General features: G+C 43.2%; 1 protein-coding gene across 1 annotated transcript; it reads left to right on the forward strand.

The window, feature by feature from the left end:
- The first annotated feature begins 2,859 nt into the window (after window positions 1-2,859).
- crcp (calcitonin gene-related peptide-receptor component protein) lies at window positions 2,860-6,289 on the forward strand. The gene is made up of 6 exons (XM_014195763.2): window positions 2,860-2,953; window positions 3,752-3,788; window positions 3,924-4,022; window positions 4,172-4,266; window positions 4,419-4,476; window positions 4,619-6,289. Exons 1-6 carry the CDS (start codon window positions 2,946-2,948, stop codon window positions 4,763-4,765), a joined length of 444 nt encoding a protein of 147 aa, XP_014051238.1. The 5' UTR covers window positions 2,860-2,945; the 3' UTR covers window positions 4,766-6,289.
- Window positions 6,290-20,398: the final 14,109 nt, after the last annotated feature.

Raw genomic sequence — 20,398 nt, forward strand, 5'->3', positions numbered from 1 at the left:
CTTGGCCGTGTGTTTTGGGTCATTGTCATGCTGGAATACCCATCCACGACCCATTTTCAATGCCCTGGCTGAGGGAAGAAGGTTCTCACCCAAGGTTTTATGGTACATGGCCCCGTCCATCGTCCCTTTGATGCTGTGAAGTTGTCCTGTCCCCGTAGCAAAAAAACACCCCCAAAGCATAATGTTTCCACCTCCATGTTTGACGGTGGGGATGGTGTTCTTGGGGTCATAGGCAGCATTCCTCCTCCTCCAAACACGGCGAGTTGAGTTGATGCCAAAGAGCTCCATTTTGGTCTCATCTGACCACAACACTTTCACCCAGTTGTCCTCTGAATCATTCAGATGTTCATTGGCAAACTTCAGACGGGCATGTATATGTGCTTTCTTGAGCAGGGGGACCTTGCGGGCGCTGCAGGATTTCAGTCCTTCACGGCGTAGTGTGTTACCAATTGTTTTCTTGGTGAATATGGTCCCAGCTGCCATGAGATCATTGACAAGATCCTCCCGTGTAGTTCTGGGCTGATTCCTCACCGTTCTCATGATCATTGCAACTCCACGAGGTGAGATCTTGCATGGAGCCCCAGGCCGAGGGAGATTGACAGTTCTTTTGTGTTTCTTCCATTTGCAAATAATCGTTGTCACCTTCTCACCAAGCTGCTTGGCGATGGTCTTGTAGCCCATTCCAGCCTTGTCTATGTCTACAATCTTGTCCCTGACATCCTTGGAGAGCTCTTTGGTCTTGGCCATGGTGGAGAGTTTGGAATCTGATTGATTGATTGCTTCTGTGGACAGGTGTCTTTTATACAGGTAATAAACTGAGATTAGAAGCACTACCTTTAAGAGTGTGCTCCTAATCTCAGATCGTTACCTGTATAAAAGACACCTGGGAGCCAGAAATCTTTCTGATATAGAGGGGGTCAAATACTTATTTCCCTCATTAAAATGCAAATCAATTTATAACATTTTTGACATGTGTTTTTCTGGATTTTTGTTGTTGTTATTCTGTCTCTCACTGTTCAAATAAACCTACCATTAAAATGATAGTCTGATCATTTCTTTGTCAGTGGGCAAACGTACAAAATCAGCAGAGGATCAAATACTTTTTTCCCTCACTGTACATATCAACTCAATTACCTTGACTAACCCAGTGTCCTCGCACATTGACTCTGTACCGGTACCCCCTGTATATAGGCTGGCTATTGTTATTTTACTGCTGCTCTTTAATTATTTGTTACTTTTATTTCTTATTTTTTGTAGGTATTTTTCTTAAAACTGCATGGTTGGTTAAGGGCTTGTAAGTAGGCATTTCACTATAAGGTGAATACCTGTTTCGGCATTTTGATTAGATTTTTCCTATAGTCCACAATCAGCTCCTTTGTCTTGCTCACATTTAGGGAGAGGTTGTTGTCCTGGCACCACACTGCCAGGTCTCTGACCTCCTCCCCATACTGCCCTACCAAGCGAAAAGGCAGTAACTGCTCATAGCGTGGAACTGACAAAAATGGCTTTTATTTACCTTGGTTTCACAGTAACTTTATGCAGTTACTGCTAACACCCCCATTTTCTCCAAAACACAATAGAATAGAGGCAGGATACTTGTCCACATGATTAAGCATGTATTTAATGTATCAAAAATGACATTAACTAATTTTCGACCAAATGAGCAGTTACTGCCTTTTTGCTTGGTAGGGCAGCATAGGCTGTCTCATCGTTGTCGATGATCAGGCCAACAACTGTTGTGTCTTCAGAAAACTTAATAATGGTGTTGGAGTTGTGCTTGGACACACAGTCGTGGGTGAACATGGAGTACAGGAGGGGACTAAGCACGCACCTCTGAGGGGCCCCAGTGTTGAGGATCAGCGTGGCAGATGTGTTGTTGCCTACCCTTACCACCTGGGTTTCGGCCCGTCAGGAAGTCCAGGATTCAGTTGCAGATCGAGGTGTTTAGTCCCAGGGACCTTAGCTTAGTGATGAACTTTGTGGGCACTATGGTGTTAAATGCTGAGCTGTAGTCAATGAACAGCATTCTCACATCGGTGTTCCTTTTGTACAGGTGGGAAAGGGCAGGGTGGAGTGTGACTGAGATTGCGTAATCTGTGGATCTGTTGGGGCAGAATCGAATTGAAGTAGGTCTAGGGTTTCCGGCATGATGGTGTTGATGTGAGCCATGACCAGCCTTTCAAAGTACTTCATGGCTACTGACGAAATGCTTTGAAGTGCAATCAGTGTAAATGAAGGGGAGGAGACAGGTTAAATACGGATTTGTAAACCTTGAGACAATTGAGTCATGGATTGTGTATGTGTGCCATTCATAGAGTGAAAGGGGAAGATAAAATATTTAAGTGCCTTTGAACGGGGTATGGTAGTAGGTGCCAGGCACACTGGTTTATGTCAAGAACTACAAGGCTTATGGGTTTTTCACTGCAGTTTCCCGTGTGTATCAAAAATGGTCCACCACCCAAAGGACGTCCAGCCAACTTGACAGAACTGTGGGGAACTCGTGCAACTCATGCAACTAAGAAGGTGTTCTTAATGTTTTGTGCACTCAGTGTACATTTCTATTTTATTAAAAGTGTATTGTTTTAAATATAGCCTGCACAATAACTTTCAGCGTTATAGTATTTGTGTAAAATGTGTGTAAACTTTTAATAATAAGAAGAATACATCAAATTATCCATACATTTTTTCTGAGGTGGGTTCAATGCTGTGAAAAACAGTTATATTGCACTAGAGTCCTAAAACAAGTATATTCCCCAAATTTAGCAATATATTCCTAAAGTGAAAAATTAAATCCGAGATCGTGCTGCCAGCATAATATTCTGCAGCTAGTAGCACGGTACTGTCAGAGTTATAAAAACGTCTGCGGGATAGGAACTCATTTTATCAGCAAACATGTTTCCAGACGGATTAATTTGGCAAGGGACCAAACTAGAGTTGCTGGCGAAATGGAAGTGTAAGCATTTTCTGACAATTTATTTAATCGACATATATTTATGTTAAAATGGTCTAATTGTTGTGCGTAGTTGTTTTCTTGTGAAATATCTAGCTAGCTTTTCTTGTAAAGACTCAGCAGTGCACGCAACACACGGTGATTATAAAACAAAGATGATAGCTAGGCCTACATCTTATTGCCTGGATGCCTTGTGCCTGATCATGATGAGTATGGAATCATGTATTTTTTTTGTTTAGCTAAATAACCAGAGTAGGTACTATTAGCTAGCAATGTCTTATAAGGTGGTTTTCTTTCTGGCACAAACATGTTGTCCTCCGATGATTACCAGTATGCAGGTTTGCGTTTATTATCATGAGTCTTGTCCTGGAGGCAGAACTGAGCGATTTCCCCTTAAGCCTTAGATAGGCCAGCTGCAAAGTTAAAATTGGCTTCTTGGTCATAATTTAAAGTTGGGGTTAGGCATTCCGCTTAGCAGTGTGGTTAAGGTTAGGTTTGAAATCCGATTTTATGACTCTGGCTGTGCCAGTTAGTGACCAGTCTCCAGTTCTGCATCCAGAACATTTTTTCATGATGAAAAACGCTAACCTGCTGGTTCAAGACTATTTGAAAAAGACGTTTAGACTAGGAAATCTCACACATCAACAAAGATTACCACTATAAATCTGTAGTTTTGGTGGGTCACAGGGGGTCTTCCACATTTCCACTTGTTGAGTGAGTCAAGTATGTAGTACAATCTCATGGCATTACACCGTAAGATATTAGTCCTTTTCAATCGTCTGTCTCATGTTTATCTTTCAGGAAGGATGCCAATGCTGCTATGCTCAGCAACTATGAGGTATTTTATATTATTTGGCTGCGGCTCATTGTATTTTGATATGTCATATGTCACTGTATTTGCATCCCATCTCTCCCTCTGGTAATCTCTCTCACTCACTCACTCCCCCTCCCTCTCAATCTTTCTCTCTCCTAGGTGTACCAGCTCCTGACAGATCTGAAGGAACAGAGAAAGGACAGCGGGAAGAACAAACACAGCGCTGGACAACAGAACCTCAACACCATCATGTATGAGGTTAGTAACGCACACAGCAGAACCTCAACATCTTTATGTATGAGGTTAGTACCACGATGGGTACACACTCAAACACACTGTAGCAGAGACCAGCAGAACTTAATGTACAGGGTTTGCAGCAGACACACACCTGTTGTCTCTCTTTCCAGACGCTGAAGTACCTGTCCAAGACTCCGTGCAGCAGGCAGAACCCAGAGACTGTCAAGAACTTCCTTACCACCATGGTGCCTCACAAACTCACCAAGTGAGTGGCAAAACACACACTACCCACTCCTCCTACACCTGTGTAATCTCTGTCAAACACAAATGAAACTGTTACATGCCATTGAACAGGACATGTCATTCGGAAACATATTACATACACACACTGACAGTGATGTGTGTGTCTGTCCATAGGGCTGAGAAGCTGCAGCTACTGAACCACAGACCAGAGACTGCTGTAGAGATCCAACTGGTGAGACCATGCTTATCCTTCAGTCTTTATTCTCTTACTTTCTCACCCTTTCTCCTGCTCATCTTCTTCTATCCTACACTAGTGTTTGTTGTGGGTGAGATTAACTGTGTGTGTGTGTGTGTGTGTGTGTGTGTGTGTGTAGATGGTAGAGGAGAGTGAGGAGCGGTTGTCAGAGGAGCAGATTGAGGAGCTCATTCAGAAGGTCACAGACGTCCTCCCAGGCGACCCAGAACAAGAAGGCTCCGCCCCCGGCAATGAAGCAGAGATGGAAGAGGGCATTGACCAATAGCCACGAGTTGTGACTGAGGGAGGGAGCCTGAGCTGAACAGGAGTTAAAACGGTATAGAGAAAATACTGGAAATCCACTTTCATGCTCATTTGGGTGCTCTGGACTGGACATGCAAGTATGCAGAATGGAATACAGTCAGATATTACCATTGACAGTAACAAGACTGTTCCCATTTTTCTGTGCATTACTAACCTACCTGTCTCCTTGGTTCAACTTCAGCTCTTACTCCTGTGTTTACAGCACTGTTTCTTAACTAGTGTGTTCTGGAATCCACTTGCACTTACAGAAGATATGTTCCAGTTAGTGTTCTCCTGTGCTACATGCTTTCATATAGTTAGCAGATTACAACGGGCTAATGTGAAGCTCCATTAACCATTACAGGTTAGGTACTGTTTGCGGCGTATCACAGAATTTCCGACCAACCTTAACTTGGCGACATGGAAAACAACCAATGTCTTCCTAAACGTCAATGTCTAGTTGCAGGGGCTTTGTTAGAATTTAGAAAATGCTCTGTTATTAAATAAATTATTTGCTCCATGAAGTAATCCAAAAATGTGTATGCCGCCATCTTGTCCATTTCAAGTCTTCTCACTCATTGATCGAGACAGGTGAGTGCCATCATGACATGCAGCACTTTGTGGTGGACACCTACCGCTCTCGATCAATGAGAAGATTTAAAATGGTCAAGATGGCGACGTACACATTGTTGGATTACTTCATGGAGCAGAACTTTTATTTAATTGAATAACCGATTTTCTAAAATAAATTATTACATTTACATTTAAGTCATTTAGCAGACGCTCTTATCCAGAGCGACTTACAAATTGGTGCATTCACCAAATTATGAACTGATGGTTCGAGGCCTGAATGCTGATTGGTTGAAAGCCTTTGTATGAGACCATATACCATGGGTATGACAACGTTACATTTTTACTGTTCTAATTAGGTTGGTAACCAGTTTATCATAGCAATAAGACACCTCGGGGGTTTATGGTATATGGGCTGTATCCAGGCACTCCGCGTTGCGCATAAGAACAGCCCTTAGCTGTGGTATATTGGCCATATACCACACCCCCTCATGCGTTATTGCTTAAACGAACCCCTGCAACTAAACATGGACATTTATAAGACATTGTCTTCCAAGTTGGGAATTTTAGACATATCGACAGTCTGGGTAAGGTTGGTTTAAAATTCTCTGCTACACCAAACAGTAGCTATCAGCCAGCTGGAACAGAGTAATGGTCTGACGGGGCAATATTTGTAATAACTAGCTTTCATAGTACAGTGAATGGAACATAGCTAGACAGAAGCACAAGCCTGGTGTGTTCAGAGAGAAGAGTCAGGGAACACAGTTTTGACAGCACCCACCCTGTCCTCTACAGAGCACTGTTGCTTTCAGATGCCATAAAATGGGGTGGAAGGTAGACTTGTTTTGTATTTCGTTTGACATACAAGTATATTTATCCAATGTATGGTTTTCTTTGTAAATCCATTTGCCTAATAAAATCAAAGGCATACAGTGTGCGTTTGCCTTTGTGGATGAATGTCGGCGCGTTCGAGCGGTTGCCTTTCAAAGTGTTACATTATGGGGATAAATATTGTCTGACTTGCGCCTACATGTCGACTGCGTAAACTTTACAAGAACCATGTGATCAAAGCTCATGAAGTTTCGACTGCAATCAACTTCAAATTTCTGCAGTTGCTCCTCATCAGCTGCAACTTGCCTGCATTGTGGGAGGCACTATTTGTCTATCAATCATTTTTGTTTTACCCACGAGAATGGGAACAAATGTGACAAACAGGAAGGAACTTTGCCACGATTCATATGTATATTGTGGAGATGTACAAATTAATGTGATATTTGAGGCTCTCTCCCCAATTGATAATAAAATGAATACACTTAAGTGCTGTTATTGCAAAGTCTAGGAGCAACAATGGCTCAGCCGTGAAGTGGTAGGCCACACAAGCTCGTAGTGTGTTTAAAATAAATAAAAAAAAACAGCTGACCTCGGTTGTATCCAAACTGCCTCTGGATGCAAAGTCAGCACAAGAACTGTTTGTCGGGAGCTTCATGAAATGGGTTTCCATGGCCGAGCGTAAGATCGCCACGCCAAGTGTTGGTTGGAGTTGTCTAAAGCTCGCCACCATTGAACTCTGGAGCAGTGGAAACGCATTCTTTGGAGTGATGAATCACGCTTCACCATACAGCAGTCCGACGGACTTATCTGGGTTTGGCGGATGCCAGGAGATTGCTACCTTCCCCAATGCGTAGTGCCAACTGTAAAGTTTGGTGGAGGAGGAATAATGGTCTGGGGGTGTTTTTCATGGTTTGGGCTAGGTCCCTTAGATCCAGTGAAGGGAAATCTACAGCATACAATGACATTCAAGACGATTCTGTGCTTGCAACTTTGTGGCAACAGTTTGGGGAAGGCCCTTTCCTGTTTCAGCATGACGATGCCCCCACGCACGAAGGGAGGTCCATACAGAAATGGTTTGTCGATCGGTGTGAAAGAAATTGACTGGACTGCACAGAGCCCTGACTTCAACCCCATCGAACATCTTCGGGATGAATTGGAATGCCAACTGCGAGGCAGGCCTAATCGCCCAACATCAGAGCCCGACCTTATTACTGCTCTTGTGGCTGAATGGAAGCAAGTCCCCGCTGCAATGTTCCAACATCTAGTGGAAAGCCTTCCCCAGAAGAGTGGAGGCTGTTATAGCAGCAAAGGGTGGACCAACTCCATATTAATGCCCATGATTTTGGAATGAGATGTTTGTCGTGCAGATGTCCACAATTTTGGTCATGTAGTGTATGTAAAAACTCTTATTTTAAAAAAAAAAAAAAAATAAATTTTTTAATTTTTTGCCGCTTGGGCCCAGACCCTGACTCAGATAATTGTCCAGTCACATTTATTTACAGTATTATGCAGCGAGGTAGCAGGGTCCTGAATCCTGTGGTTGCATTAAAAAAAAATCTAAAATATATATACACTACCATTCAAAGATCGGGGTCACTTAGAAAAGTCTTTTGTTTTTGAAAGAAACACTTTTTTCCATTAAAATAACATCAAATTGATCAGAAATACAGTGTAGGCATTGTTAATGTTGTAAGTGACTTGTAGCCGGAAACGCAAGATTTTTCATGGAATATCTACAGAGGCCCATTATCAGCAACCATCACTCCTGTGTTCCAATGGCACTAGAAAACCCTTTTGCAATTATGTTAGCACAGCTGAAAACTGTTGTGCTGATTTTAAAGGAGAAATAAAAAATGGCCTTTAGACTAGTTGAGTATCTGGAGCATCAGCATTTGTGAGTTTGATTACAGGCTCAAAATGGCCAGAGCCTATAATCCAACAATTAGCCTTTAGAGTGTTCTGCCATGGCCAGCGAAGAGCCCGACTCTCAATCCCATTGAGCAGTTGGATCGGAGGGTTAGGGCTAGGGCCATTCCCCCCAGAAATGTCTGGGAACTTGCAGGTACCTTGGTGGAAGAGTGGGGTAACATCTCACAGCAAGAACGGGCAAATCTGGTGCATTCCATGAGGAGGAGATGCACTGCAGTAATTAATGCAGCTGGTGGCCACACCAGATACTGACTGTTACTTTTGATTTTTGACCCCCCCTTTGTTCAGGGACACATTATTCCATTTATGTTAGTCGCATGTCTGTGGAACTTGTTCAGTTTGTCTGTTGTTGAATCTTATATTCATACAAATATTTACACATGTTAAGTTTGACAGTGAGAGGACGTTTTAATTTTTTTGCTGAGTTTAGTTATATTGACTACGTCCGTCCTAGCTTGCTCATTAATGTCTTAGTCGAAATTATGGCTTGCCTCTTATCCACTTGTCGTCCCCTTATGCCATAGTTTGTACATCTTAATTGTCAGTAGAAACTACATTTGTTTAAGCAAGTCAGCCATATCAGCTACGTTTTTTAAAAGGGAGTTAATAACGCTGAATTAACTGTTTGGCTGCCAGACAAGGCTCCTCTGATAGCCAGGTGTAGCAGTGGTAAGGATTCACTCCATGGTGCTGAAAAGAAAGCTCTGCTTTTGGGACAGCTGTATGTACGCCCTAACAGTTTGTCACCGTTATAGTGCAAGTCATGTATTGTGTTGTCTAGTGCCTTTGCTGGAATGCAGTGGTGGAAAAAGGACCCAATTGTTATACTTGAGCAAAAGTAAAGATACCTTTCAAAAGAAAATGACAAGTAAAAGTGAGTCACCCACTAAAATACTACTTGAGTAAAACTCAAAGTATTTGGTTTTAAATATACTTAAGTATGAAAAGTAAAAGTATAAATAGTTTCTTATTCCTTTATATTAAGCCAACCAGATGACACAATTCTCTTGTTTTCATTTATGGATAGCCAGGGGCACAAATCAAACGTGTGTTTAGTGAGTCCGCCAGATCAGAGGCAGTAGGGATGACCAGCGACGTTATCTTGATACTTGTGTGAATTGGATAATTTCCCTGTGCTGCTAGGCATTGAAAATGTAACGAGTACTTTTGGGTGTCAGGGAGAATATGTGAAGTAAAAAGTACATTTTCTTTAGGAATGTAGTAAAGTAAAACTTGTCAAAAATATAAAAAAGTACAGATACTCAAACTACTTAAGTAAAAATACTTTGAAGTACTATTTAAGTACTTTACACCACTGCTGGCATGCATCTAAAACAAATGTTTTTGGATGTTTTGCCCCACCGAGATTTACATGCTAATATCGCCACTGGCTCAAACACACAATGATGTTTTAAAAGGGGTTAGAAGCCCTAAATCACGCCAGCATGACAGTGGGACTCAATGGGGTTAAAGGCAGTGTAGCACTTTAAAAATGCCAGAAACGCATATAAAGTAACTTAGAGCACCCCAAAAAAACATTCCCAAATTATAAAATGAAATGAATTGTATGTTCTAAAAGATGGGTTTGATATTTTCTCCAAATCAGCTCTAACTTCGGAAAACGGCCTCAGTCAGCGTCATGTAATGAATGAAAAACTTTGTAAAAAGTGGGATACATTTTTAAGACGGGTGGGCGAATTGGGTGTCTACTCAATCTGCGGGCACATTTCATCCCTAAGAACATCCACGGCTATCAACAATGGAAGGAGTGCTTCAGCAAGAAGTTTATTCTCAAAGTGAATGCTGTCAAACAACAATCAGCAGAGACAGAGCGTTATATCAGGGCTTCAGTGGATGACAACCGTGAAGGCATCCGCATGCTTCCCAGCCGAAACAGTTCGGAAGAGTTGGTGCATATATTAGGACAACATTTTGTGACGTTTTTGTTAGTTTTGGACTATGGTAAGGGATGTTCGCGCACACAAAACATTGAGGCAAGCTGAAGTCTATAGCGGAAGTCGGTGATTGGTCCACAGTAGGGCTTCGTCAGTAAAGTCTTGTCATTCAACGAGAGATGACTCGTTGTGTAATGTGATATTGTACCACCTAGCCCAAGTGTCCGTTTGTATATTCGTTTTATTTATATATATATATATATATATATATATATATATATATATATATATAACACACACACACACACTTGTGTTCCCCATGTGCTTTTTGTATTGATTTGTTGATGATAATTTCCGGTCACAACTTGCAGACATGTTTACGTGCGTTTTTGTTGCTAACCTTACTTTGCTACCTGACAACTTCACGGTTTTTACTTTTTAATTACCATTTTATAGTTTTTCCCTCGCTCAAATTTTTTTTTCCATTCAGCTTTTTCACTCTGGACGCTTTATTTGGACGTGGTTCGTCAGGACCTCCACCAGCCGAAGCTAAGTAGTAACATTAACATGATGCCTTCTAATTGCAGTCGCTGTACTCATAATATACAGGAGAACGATCGCCTTACGGCGAGTATAGCTGTGCTGCAAGCCCAGCTTCAGACGCAATCGTTAGGCAAGGGTAATTTCAGTGTAGGAAAGGATGAAACAGCGTCTGAACCACCAGTAAGTACAGATAGTAGTATAAATCCCCTCGCACAGTCCCCGCAGCTGGACAATATTCTCTTGGCTTCTGGAAGGAAATGCTGTAGGAATGATCAACCGGTGTCGCTCATTCAGCAGACAGAAACTTTCAACCGGTTCTCCCCATTAAGCAGCAAGTCAGAGGCCGAGCCTTCTCTAGACTCTACTCCTCCCGTTACGGGGTCTGAGACGCCGAAGCCTCCCACCATTAGCTCTCACAAATTGAAAACCCTATAGTCATTGGCGACTCCATTACCCGTAGTATTAGACTTAAAACGAATCATCCAGCGATCATACACTCTTTACCAGGGGGCAGGGCTACCGACGTTAAGGCTAATCTGAAGACCGAGGTAAAGACAGTTTTCAGTTGGATATTCGACGGATATTCGCGCTTTCAAACCACTTGAGCCACAGACTCCAAATAAGTGTCATGATGTTGGAAAAATTGCGCACAACATTGCACAGGTCTTATTTTCACGATTTGGACATGAATTCGTTTTCCAAAGCGAATAAATAGGTGGAAATGTGAGCAGCATTTTGTATTCTTAGTTGAATTAGTTAGGGAGCGTAAACAAAGTCTAAACTTTTTTTTACATTCAAATTTCAATAGCTCCTTGATCATGTGACCTAGTTACTTCAAACAATGTTCAGAATGTCCACTGACTACACTTCTACATTGCACACCCTTTAGTTTGTCAATTTCTCACATGGTTTTGCATGAATTTTTCAAAATGTAAACTTTAAATAGCTCCTTGGTCATGTGACCTAGTGACTTCAAACAAGGTTCCGAATATCTACTCTGTGGGCCTACAACATTGCACAACCTTTAGTTGTTCCATTTTTATCTCACATGGTTTCTTCTGAATGTAGAATTTCAATAGCTCCTACTGACTTCAAACAAGGTTCAGAATGTCCACTGACTATACCTTCATATCGTACACTGTCTACTTTCATCTCATGCTATTAGACTTAAATCTGTAAGCCTTGCAAGCCTTCATTTTACATGGGTGGTAAAAAATGTAAGTCAAATGTTCCATCCATTTCTCCTTCACCCAAATCCAGATAGCTGATGTTCTGAAAGAGCTGCAAAATCTGGAAGGGGTAGACACTCTAGACCCAAACTGTTACAGACCTATATCTATCCTCCCTTGCATTTCTAAGGTCTTTGAAAGCCATGTTAACAAACAGATCACCGACCATTTCGAATCCTACCGTACCTTCTCCGCTATACAATCTGGTTTCTGAGCTGGTCATGGGTGCACCTCAGCCACACTCAAGGTCCAAAACAATATCATAATCGTCATCGACAAAAGACAATACTGTGCAGCTGTATCCATCGACCTGGCCAAGGCTTGCGACTCTGTCAATCATCGCATTCTTATCGGCAGACTCAACAGCCTTGGTTTCTCAAATGACTGCCTCGCCTGGTTCACCAACTACTTCTCAGATAGAGTTCAGTTCAGGACTTCTGCCAGTCTCTATGGGGGTGCCACAGGGTTCAATTCTTGGGCTCTTTTCTCTGTATACATCAATGTCGTTCTTGCGGCTGGTGATTCTATGATCCACCTCTACGCAGACTCCACCATTCTGTATACTTCTGGCCCTTCTTTGGACAATGTGTTTAACTAACCTCCAGACGAGCTTCAGTTCCATACAACTCTCCTTCCGTGGCCTCCAACTGCTCTTAAATGCAAGTAAAACTAAATGCATGCTCTTCAACCGATTGCTGCCCGCATCTGCCCACCTGCCTAGCATCACTATCATCGGAATTCCAATCACTGAGCAGCAGCAGCTGAAAAATGAGCTCCTACAAATATTGAAATTTACATGGTTTTTAGAGTGAAGTACATCGGAAAAAATCAAAAGAAAATTGCAAGACTGAATAGGAGAAAAAACAAGCAACAAACAAAGAAGATAGGCTTTTGAAAAAAGTTACTATTTTTCAGAAAATTGTAGTTATCTTAGCTAGCTGAATTGTTTACCGGTTGCTAAGCAGTTGCTAGGGACTCTTTTGGAAGAAGCTAGCTAGCTAACGAAGAATAACAAAGAATATCTAGTTAACAGAAGAAAAGAAAGAGAAAATCAGGACAGAAGAAAAAGGATATCAAAGTGAAACAGAGTGGTAGAAAGTAAAGACACGAGACAATAATACAAGAAACAACACTTCCGTAGCTTGTCAACTATGTGTCTGTCTATCCCTGTTCTCTCCCCTCTGCACAGGCCATACAAACGCTTCACACCGCGTGGCCGCTGCCACTCTAACCTGGTGGTCCCAGCGCGCACGACCCACGTGGAGTTCCAGGTCTCCGGCAGCCTCTGGAACTGCCGGTCTGCGGCCAACAAGGCTGAGTTCATCTCAGCCTATGCTACCCTCCAGTCCCTAGACTTCCTGGCGCTGACGGAAACATGGATTACCACAGATAACACTGCTACTCCTACTGCTCTCTCCTCGTCTGCCCACGTGTTCTCGCATACCCCTAGAGCATCGAGCCAGCGGGGTGGTGGCACTGGAATCCTCATCTCTCCCAAGTGGACATTCTCTCTTTCTCCCCTGACCCATCTGTCTATCTCCTCATTTGAATTCCATGCTGTCACAGTTAACAGCCCTTTCAAGCTTAACCTGTTATGGCTAGGGGGCAGTATTTTCACGGCTGGATAAAAAACATACCCGATTTAATCTGGTTACCACTCCTACCCAGTAACTAGAATATGCATATACTTATTACATATGGATAGAAAACACCCTAAAGTTTCTAAAACTGTTTGAATGGTGTCTGTGAGTATAACAGAACTCAAATGGCAGGTCAAAACCTGAGAGATTCCTTTACAGGAAGTGGCCTGTCTGACCATTTCTTGAACTTCTTTTCCATCTCTATCTTTTACTAAGGATCTCTGCTCTAACGTGACACTTCCTACGTCGTCCATAGGCGCTCAGAGCCCGGGAAAAAACAGAATGTCGTCATCCCAGCCCCAGGCTGAAACACATTATCGCCTTTCTCAAGTGGCCGATCAAGGGACTCTGGGCTTAGGCGCGTGACCCGACCGCCCCCGCCTTTGTGATTTTTTTCCTCTGTTTGCCGAAAAGGAGATTCCCTGTCGGAATATTATCGCTTTTCTACGAGAAAAACGGCGTAAAAATTGATTTTAAACAGCGGTTGACATGCTTCGAAGTACGGTAATGGAATATTTAGATTTTTTTTGTCACGAATTGCGCCATGCGTGCGACCCTTCTTTACCATTTCGGATAGTGTCTGGAACGCACGAACAAAACGCCGCTATTCGGATATAACGATGGATTATTTTGGACCAAACCAACATTTGTTATTGAAGTAGAAGTCCTGGGAGTGCATTCTGACGAAGACAACAAAAGGTAATGAAACTTTTATAATAGTAAAGCTGATATTGGTGAGTGCTAAACTTGCCGGGTGTCTAAATAGCTAGCCCGTGATGCCTGGGCTATGTACTTAGAATATTGCAAAATGTGCTTTCACCAAAAAGCTATTTTAAAATCGGACATATCGAGTGCATAGAGGAGGTCTGTATCTATAATTCTTAAAATAATTGTTATGCTTTTTGTGAACGTTTATCGTGAGTAATTTAGTAAAATGTTAGCGAATTCCCCGGAAGTTTGCGGGGGGTATGCTAGTTCTGAACATCACATGCTAATGTAAAAAGCTGGTTTTTGATATAAATATGAACTTGATTGAACAAAACATGCATGTATTGTATAACATAATGTCCTAGGGTTGTCATCTGATGAAGATCATAAAAGGTTAGTGCTGCATTTAGCTGTCTTCTGGGTTTTTGTGACATTATATGCTAGCTTGAAAAATGGGTGTCTGATTATTTCTGGCTTGGTACTCTGCTGACATAATCTAATGTTTTGCTTTCGCTGTAAAGCCTTATTGAAATCGGACTGTGTGGTTAGATAAAGGAGTGTCTTATCTTTAAAATGCTGTGAAATAGTCATATGTTTGAAAAATTGAAGTTTTTATATTTTAGAGGAGTTTGTATTTCGCGCCACGCCCATCATTGGATATTGGAGCAGGTGTTCCGCTAGCGGAACGTCTAGATGTAAGAGGTTATTAACATCCTTATCATTTATCGCCCTCCAGGTTCCCTTGGAGAGTTCATCAATGAGCTTGACGCCATGATAAGTTCCTTTCCTGAGGATGGCTCACCTCTCACAGTTCTGGGTGACTTTAACCTCCCCACGTCTACCTTTGACTCATTCCTCTCTGCCTCCTTCTTTCCACTCCTCTCCTCTTTTGACCTCACCCTCTCACCTTCCCCCCCTACTCACAAGGCAGGCAATACGCTTGACCTCATCTTTACTAGATGCTGTTCTTCCACTAATCTCATTGCAACTCCTCTCCAAATCTCCGACCACTACCTTGTATCCTTTTCCCTCTCGCTCTCATCCAACACTTCTCACTCTGCCCCTACTCGGATGGTATTGCGCCGTCCCAACCTTCGCTCTCTCTCTCCCGCTACTCTCTCCTCTTCCATCCTATCATCTCTTCCCTCTGCTCAAACCTTCTCCAACCTATCTACTGATTCTGCCTCCTCAAACCTCCTCTCCTCCCTTTCTGCATCCTTTGATTTTCTCTGTCCCCTATCCTCCAGGCCGGCTCGGTCCTCCCCTCCTGCTCCATGGCTCGACGACTCACTGCGAGCTCACAGAACAGGGCTCCGGGCAGCCGAGCGGAAATGGAGGAAAACTCGCCTCCCTGCGGACCTGGCATCCTTTCACTCCCTCCTCTCTACATTCTCCTCTTCTGTCTCTGCTGCTAAAGCCACTTTCTACCACTCTAAATTCCAAGCATCTGCCTCTAACCCTAGGAAGCTCTTTGCTACCTTCTCCTCCCTCCTGAATCCTCCTCCCCCCCTCCTCCCTCTCTGCGGATGACTTTGTCAACCATTTTGAAAAGAAGGTTGACGACATTCGATCCTCGTTTGTTAAGTCAAACGACACCGCTGGTCCTGCTCACATTGCCCTACCCTGTGCTTTGACCTCTTTCTCCCCTCTCTCTCCAGATGAAATCTCGCGTCTTGTGACGGCCGGCCGCCCAACAACCTGCCCGCTTGACCCTATCCCCTCCTCTCTTCTCCAGACCATTTCCGGAGACCTTCTCCCTTACCTCACCTCGCTCATCAACTCATCCTTGACCGCTGGCTACGTCCCTTCCGTCTTCAAGAGAGCGAGAGTTGCACCCCTTCTCAAAAAACCTACACTCGATCCCTCCGATGTCAACAAGTACAGACCAGTATCCCTTCTTTCTTTTCTCTCCAAAACTCTTGAGCGTGCCGTCCTTGGCCAGCTCTCTTGCTATCTCTCTCAGAATGACCTTCTTGATCCAAATCAGTCAGGTTTCAAAACTGGTCATTCAATTGAGACTGCTCTTCTCTGTGGCACGGAGGCTCTCCGCACTGCTAAAGCTAACCCTCTCTCCTCTGCGCTCATCCTTCTAGACCTATCTGCTGCCTTTGATACTGTGAACCATCAGATCCTCCTCTCCCCCCTCTCCGAGTTGGGCATCTCCGGCGCGGCTCACTCTTGGATTGAGTCCTACCTGACAGGTCGCTCCTACCAGGTGGCGTGGTGAGAACCTGTCTCCGCACCATGTGCTCTTACCACTGGTGTCCCCCAGGGCTCAGTTCTAAGCCCTCTCCTATTCTTGCTATACACCAAGTCACTTGGCTCTGTCATATCCTCACATGGTCTCTCCTATCATTGCTACGCAGACGACACACAATTAATCTTCTCCTTTCCCCCTTCTGATAACCAGGTGGCGAATCGCATCTCTGCATGTCTGGCAGACATATCAGTGTGGATGACGGATCACCACCTCAAGCTGAACCTCGGCAAGACGGAGCTGCTCTTCCTCCCGGGGAAGGACTGCCCGTTCCATGATCTCGCCATCACGGTTGACAACTCCATTGTGTCCTCCTCCCAGAGTGTTAAGAGCCTTGGCGTGACCCTGGACAACACCCTGTCGTTCTCCGCTAACATCAAGGCGGTGACCTGATCCTGTAGGTTCATGCTCTACAACATTCGCAGAGTACAACCCTGCCTTACACAGGAAGCAGCGCAGGTCCTAATCCAGGCACTTGTCATCTCCCGTCTGGATTACTGCAACTCGCTGTTGGCGGGGCTCCCTGCCTGTGCCATTAAACCCCTACAACTCATCCAGAACGCCGCAGCCCGTCTGGTGTTCAACCTTCCCAAGTTCTCTCACGTCACCCCGCTCCTCCACACACTCCACTGGCTTCCAGTTGAAGCTCGCATCTGCTACAAGACCATGGTGCTTGCCTACGGAGCTGTGAGGGGAACGGCACCTCCGGACCTTCAGGCTCTGATCAGTCCCTACACCCAAAGAAGGGCACTGCGTTCATCCACCTCTGGCCTGCTCGCCTCCCTACCTCTGCGGAAGCACAGCTCCCGCTCAGCCCAGTCAAAACTGTTCACTGCTCTGGCACCCCAATGGTGGAACAAGCTCCCTCACGACGCCAGGACAGCGGAGTCAATCACCACCTTCCGGAGACACCTAAAACCCCACCTCTTTAAGGAATACCTGGGATAGGATAAAGTAATCCTTCTAACCCACCCCCCCTCCTCTCCAAAACAAGATATAGATGTACTATTGTAAAGTGGTTGTTCCACTGGATATCATAAGGTGAATGCACCAATTTGTAAGTCGCTCTGGATAAGAGCGTCTGCTAAATGACGTAAATGTAAAAGATTGAAGGTCTACAATTTCTGTTTAATTTGTCAATATTACATTTTTATTCATTGATTTACTGACCACCATTACTGTGGTTACATGTTCAGTATATGTATTGACCAGCAAACCCACTGCAGCCTACCTCACTAGTTCACTCTCCATCCCTGCTTTGGACAATTAATAGCATGACTCTCGTACTTTGCCCTTTTCCTTTATGGTTGATATTAACGACGAAAGGAGATACTATCTGTCTCTCTCCTATTGTTGTTAAATACTGTGGAAAAATAAAAAACAGGGAAAATAAGTACCAATTATTGTAGATAAATATTAAAGAAAAGGGTAAACACAACACTGGACTGAACCCCCTAATTGTCAAACTAATATTAATGTACAACAATATAGAAGATACATGACTAGAGGTTATGCAATATGGGTGTAAATCCACTGCATGCTTCTTAGGTGTGTAATTGACATGATCGAGGAGCTATTGCAAATTTGAAACTATGAGAAATGTACGTTACACCTCGCGATTTTACAGTACACAAACAAGTGTGTGCAATATAGAAGGGTAGTCAGTGGACATTAGGTCACATGACCAAGGAGATATTGAAATTCTAAATTTTGAAAAATTAATGTAAAACCATGTGAGATGAAAATGGACAAACTAAAGGGTGTGCAATGTGTAGGCCCACTGGGTGGATATTCATGACCAAGGAGCTATTGAAATGTTACATTTTGAAAAATTAATGTGAGATGAAAATGGACAAAAAGAAGGGTGTGCAATGTGTGTCTATGCCATCGGGTTAGATACAACCAGTTTTGAAAGTGAAAAAATGTATTTGTCACTATGTTGACGGTCCCTAACTGCTGTTGGTGGACGTAAGGAAAACTACAGGCGAATATCCGTCGAATATCCAACCTGAAACTGTCTTTACCTCGGTAATCTGAAGATGGTGCTGGCTAAAGCTAAAACTGGCGAGTGTAGAGAGTATAGGGATATTGTTATTCACGTCGGTACCAACGATGTTAGGATGAAACAGTCAGAGGTCACCAAGCGCAACATAGCTTCAGCTTGTAAATAAATCAGCTAGAAAGATGTCGGCATCGAGTAATTGTCTCTGGCCCCCTCCCAGTTAGGGGGAGTGATGAGCTCTAAAGCAACAAATTATCTGCTCAGACCCCAACCAAGGATCATCAAAAGTCGTCCTATAAATTCTCGGACAACCCAAAGACTCCTAGATGCCCTTCCAGAATCCCTCCGCCTACCCAAGGACGTCAGAGTACAAAAATCAGTTAACCACCTAACTGAGGAACTCAATTTAACCTTGCGCAATACCCTAGATGCAGTCGCACCCCTAAAAACAAAAAACATTTGTCATAAGAAACTAGCTTCCTGGTATACAGAAAATACCCGAGCTCTGAAGCAAGCTTCCAGAAAATTGGAACAGAAATGGCGTCACACCAATCTGGAAGTCTTCCGACTAACTTGGAAAGACAGTACCGTGTAGTATCGAAGAGCCCTCACTGCTGCTCGATCATCCTATTTTTCCAACTTAATTGAGGAAAATAAGAACAATCCAAAATGTATTCTTGATACTGTCGGAAAGCTAACTAAAAAGCAGCATTCCCCAAGAGAGGATGGCTTTCACTTCAGCAGTGATAAATTCATGAACTTCTTTGAGGGAAAGATCATGATCATTAGAAAGCAAATTACCGACTCCTCTTTAAATCGGCGTATTCCTCCAAAGCTCAGTTGTCATGAGTCTGCACAACTCTGCCAGGACCTAGGATCAAGGGAGACACTCAAGTGTTTTAGTACTATACCTCTTGACACAATGATGAAAATAATCACAGCCTCTAAACCTTCAAGCTGCATACTGGATCCTATTCCAACTAAACTACTGAAAAAGCTGCTTCCTGTGCTTGGCCCTCCTATGTTGAACATAATAAACTGATCTCTATCCACCGGATGTGTACCAAACTCACTAAAAGTGGCAGTAATAAAGCTTTTTTTGAAAAAACCCAAACCATGACCCAGAAAATATAAAAAACTATCCGCCTATATCGAATCTCCCATTCCTCTCAAAAAATTTTGAAAAAGCTGTTGCTCAGCAACTCACTGCCTTCCTGAAGACAAACAATGTATACGAAATGCTTCAGTCTGGTTTTAGACCCCATCATAGCACTGAGACTGCACTTGTGAAGGTGGTAAATTACCTTTTAATGGCGTCAGACCAAGGCTCTGCATTTGTCCTCGTGCTCCTAGACCTTAGTGCTGCTTTTGATACAATCGATCACCACATTCTTTTGGAGAGATTGGAAACCCAAATTGGTCTACACGGACAAGTTCTGGCCTGGTTTAGATCTTATCTGTCGGAACAATATCAGTTTGTCTCTGTGGATGGTTGGTCCTCTGACAAATCAACTGTAAATTTCGGTGTTCCTCAAGGTTCTGTTTTAGGACCACTATTGTTTTCACTATATATTTTACCTCTTGGGGATGTCATTCGAAAACATAATGTTAAATTTCACTGCTATGCGGATAACACACAGCTGTACATTTCGATGAAACACGGTGAAGCCCCAAAATTGCCCTCGCTGGAAGCCTGTGTTTCAGACATAAGGAAGTGGATGGCTGCAAATGTTCTACTTTTAAACTCGGACAAAACAGAGATGCTTGTTCTAGGTCCCAAGAAACAAAGAGGTCTTCTGTTGAATCTGACAATTAATCTTGATGGTTGTACAGTTGTCTCAAATAAAACTGAAGGACCTCGGCGTTACTCTGGACCCTGGTCTCTCTTTTGACAAACATATCAAGACTGTTTCAAGGACAGCTTTTTTTCCATCTACGTAACATTGCAAAAATCGGAAACTTTCTGTCCAAACATTATGCAGGAAAATTAATCCATGCTTTTATCACTTCTA

Source organism: Salmo salar, chromosome ssa04, assembly GCF_905237065.1.
Source record: "Salmo salar chromosome ssa04, Ssal_v3.1, whole genome shotgun sequence".
NCBI classification, from domain to species: domain Eukaryota; kingdom Metazoa; phylum Chordata; class Actinopteri; order Salmoniformes; family Salmonidae; genus Salmo; species Salmo salar.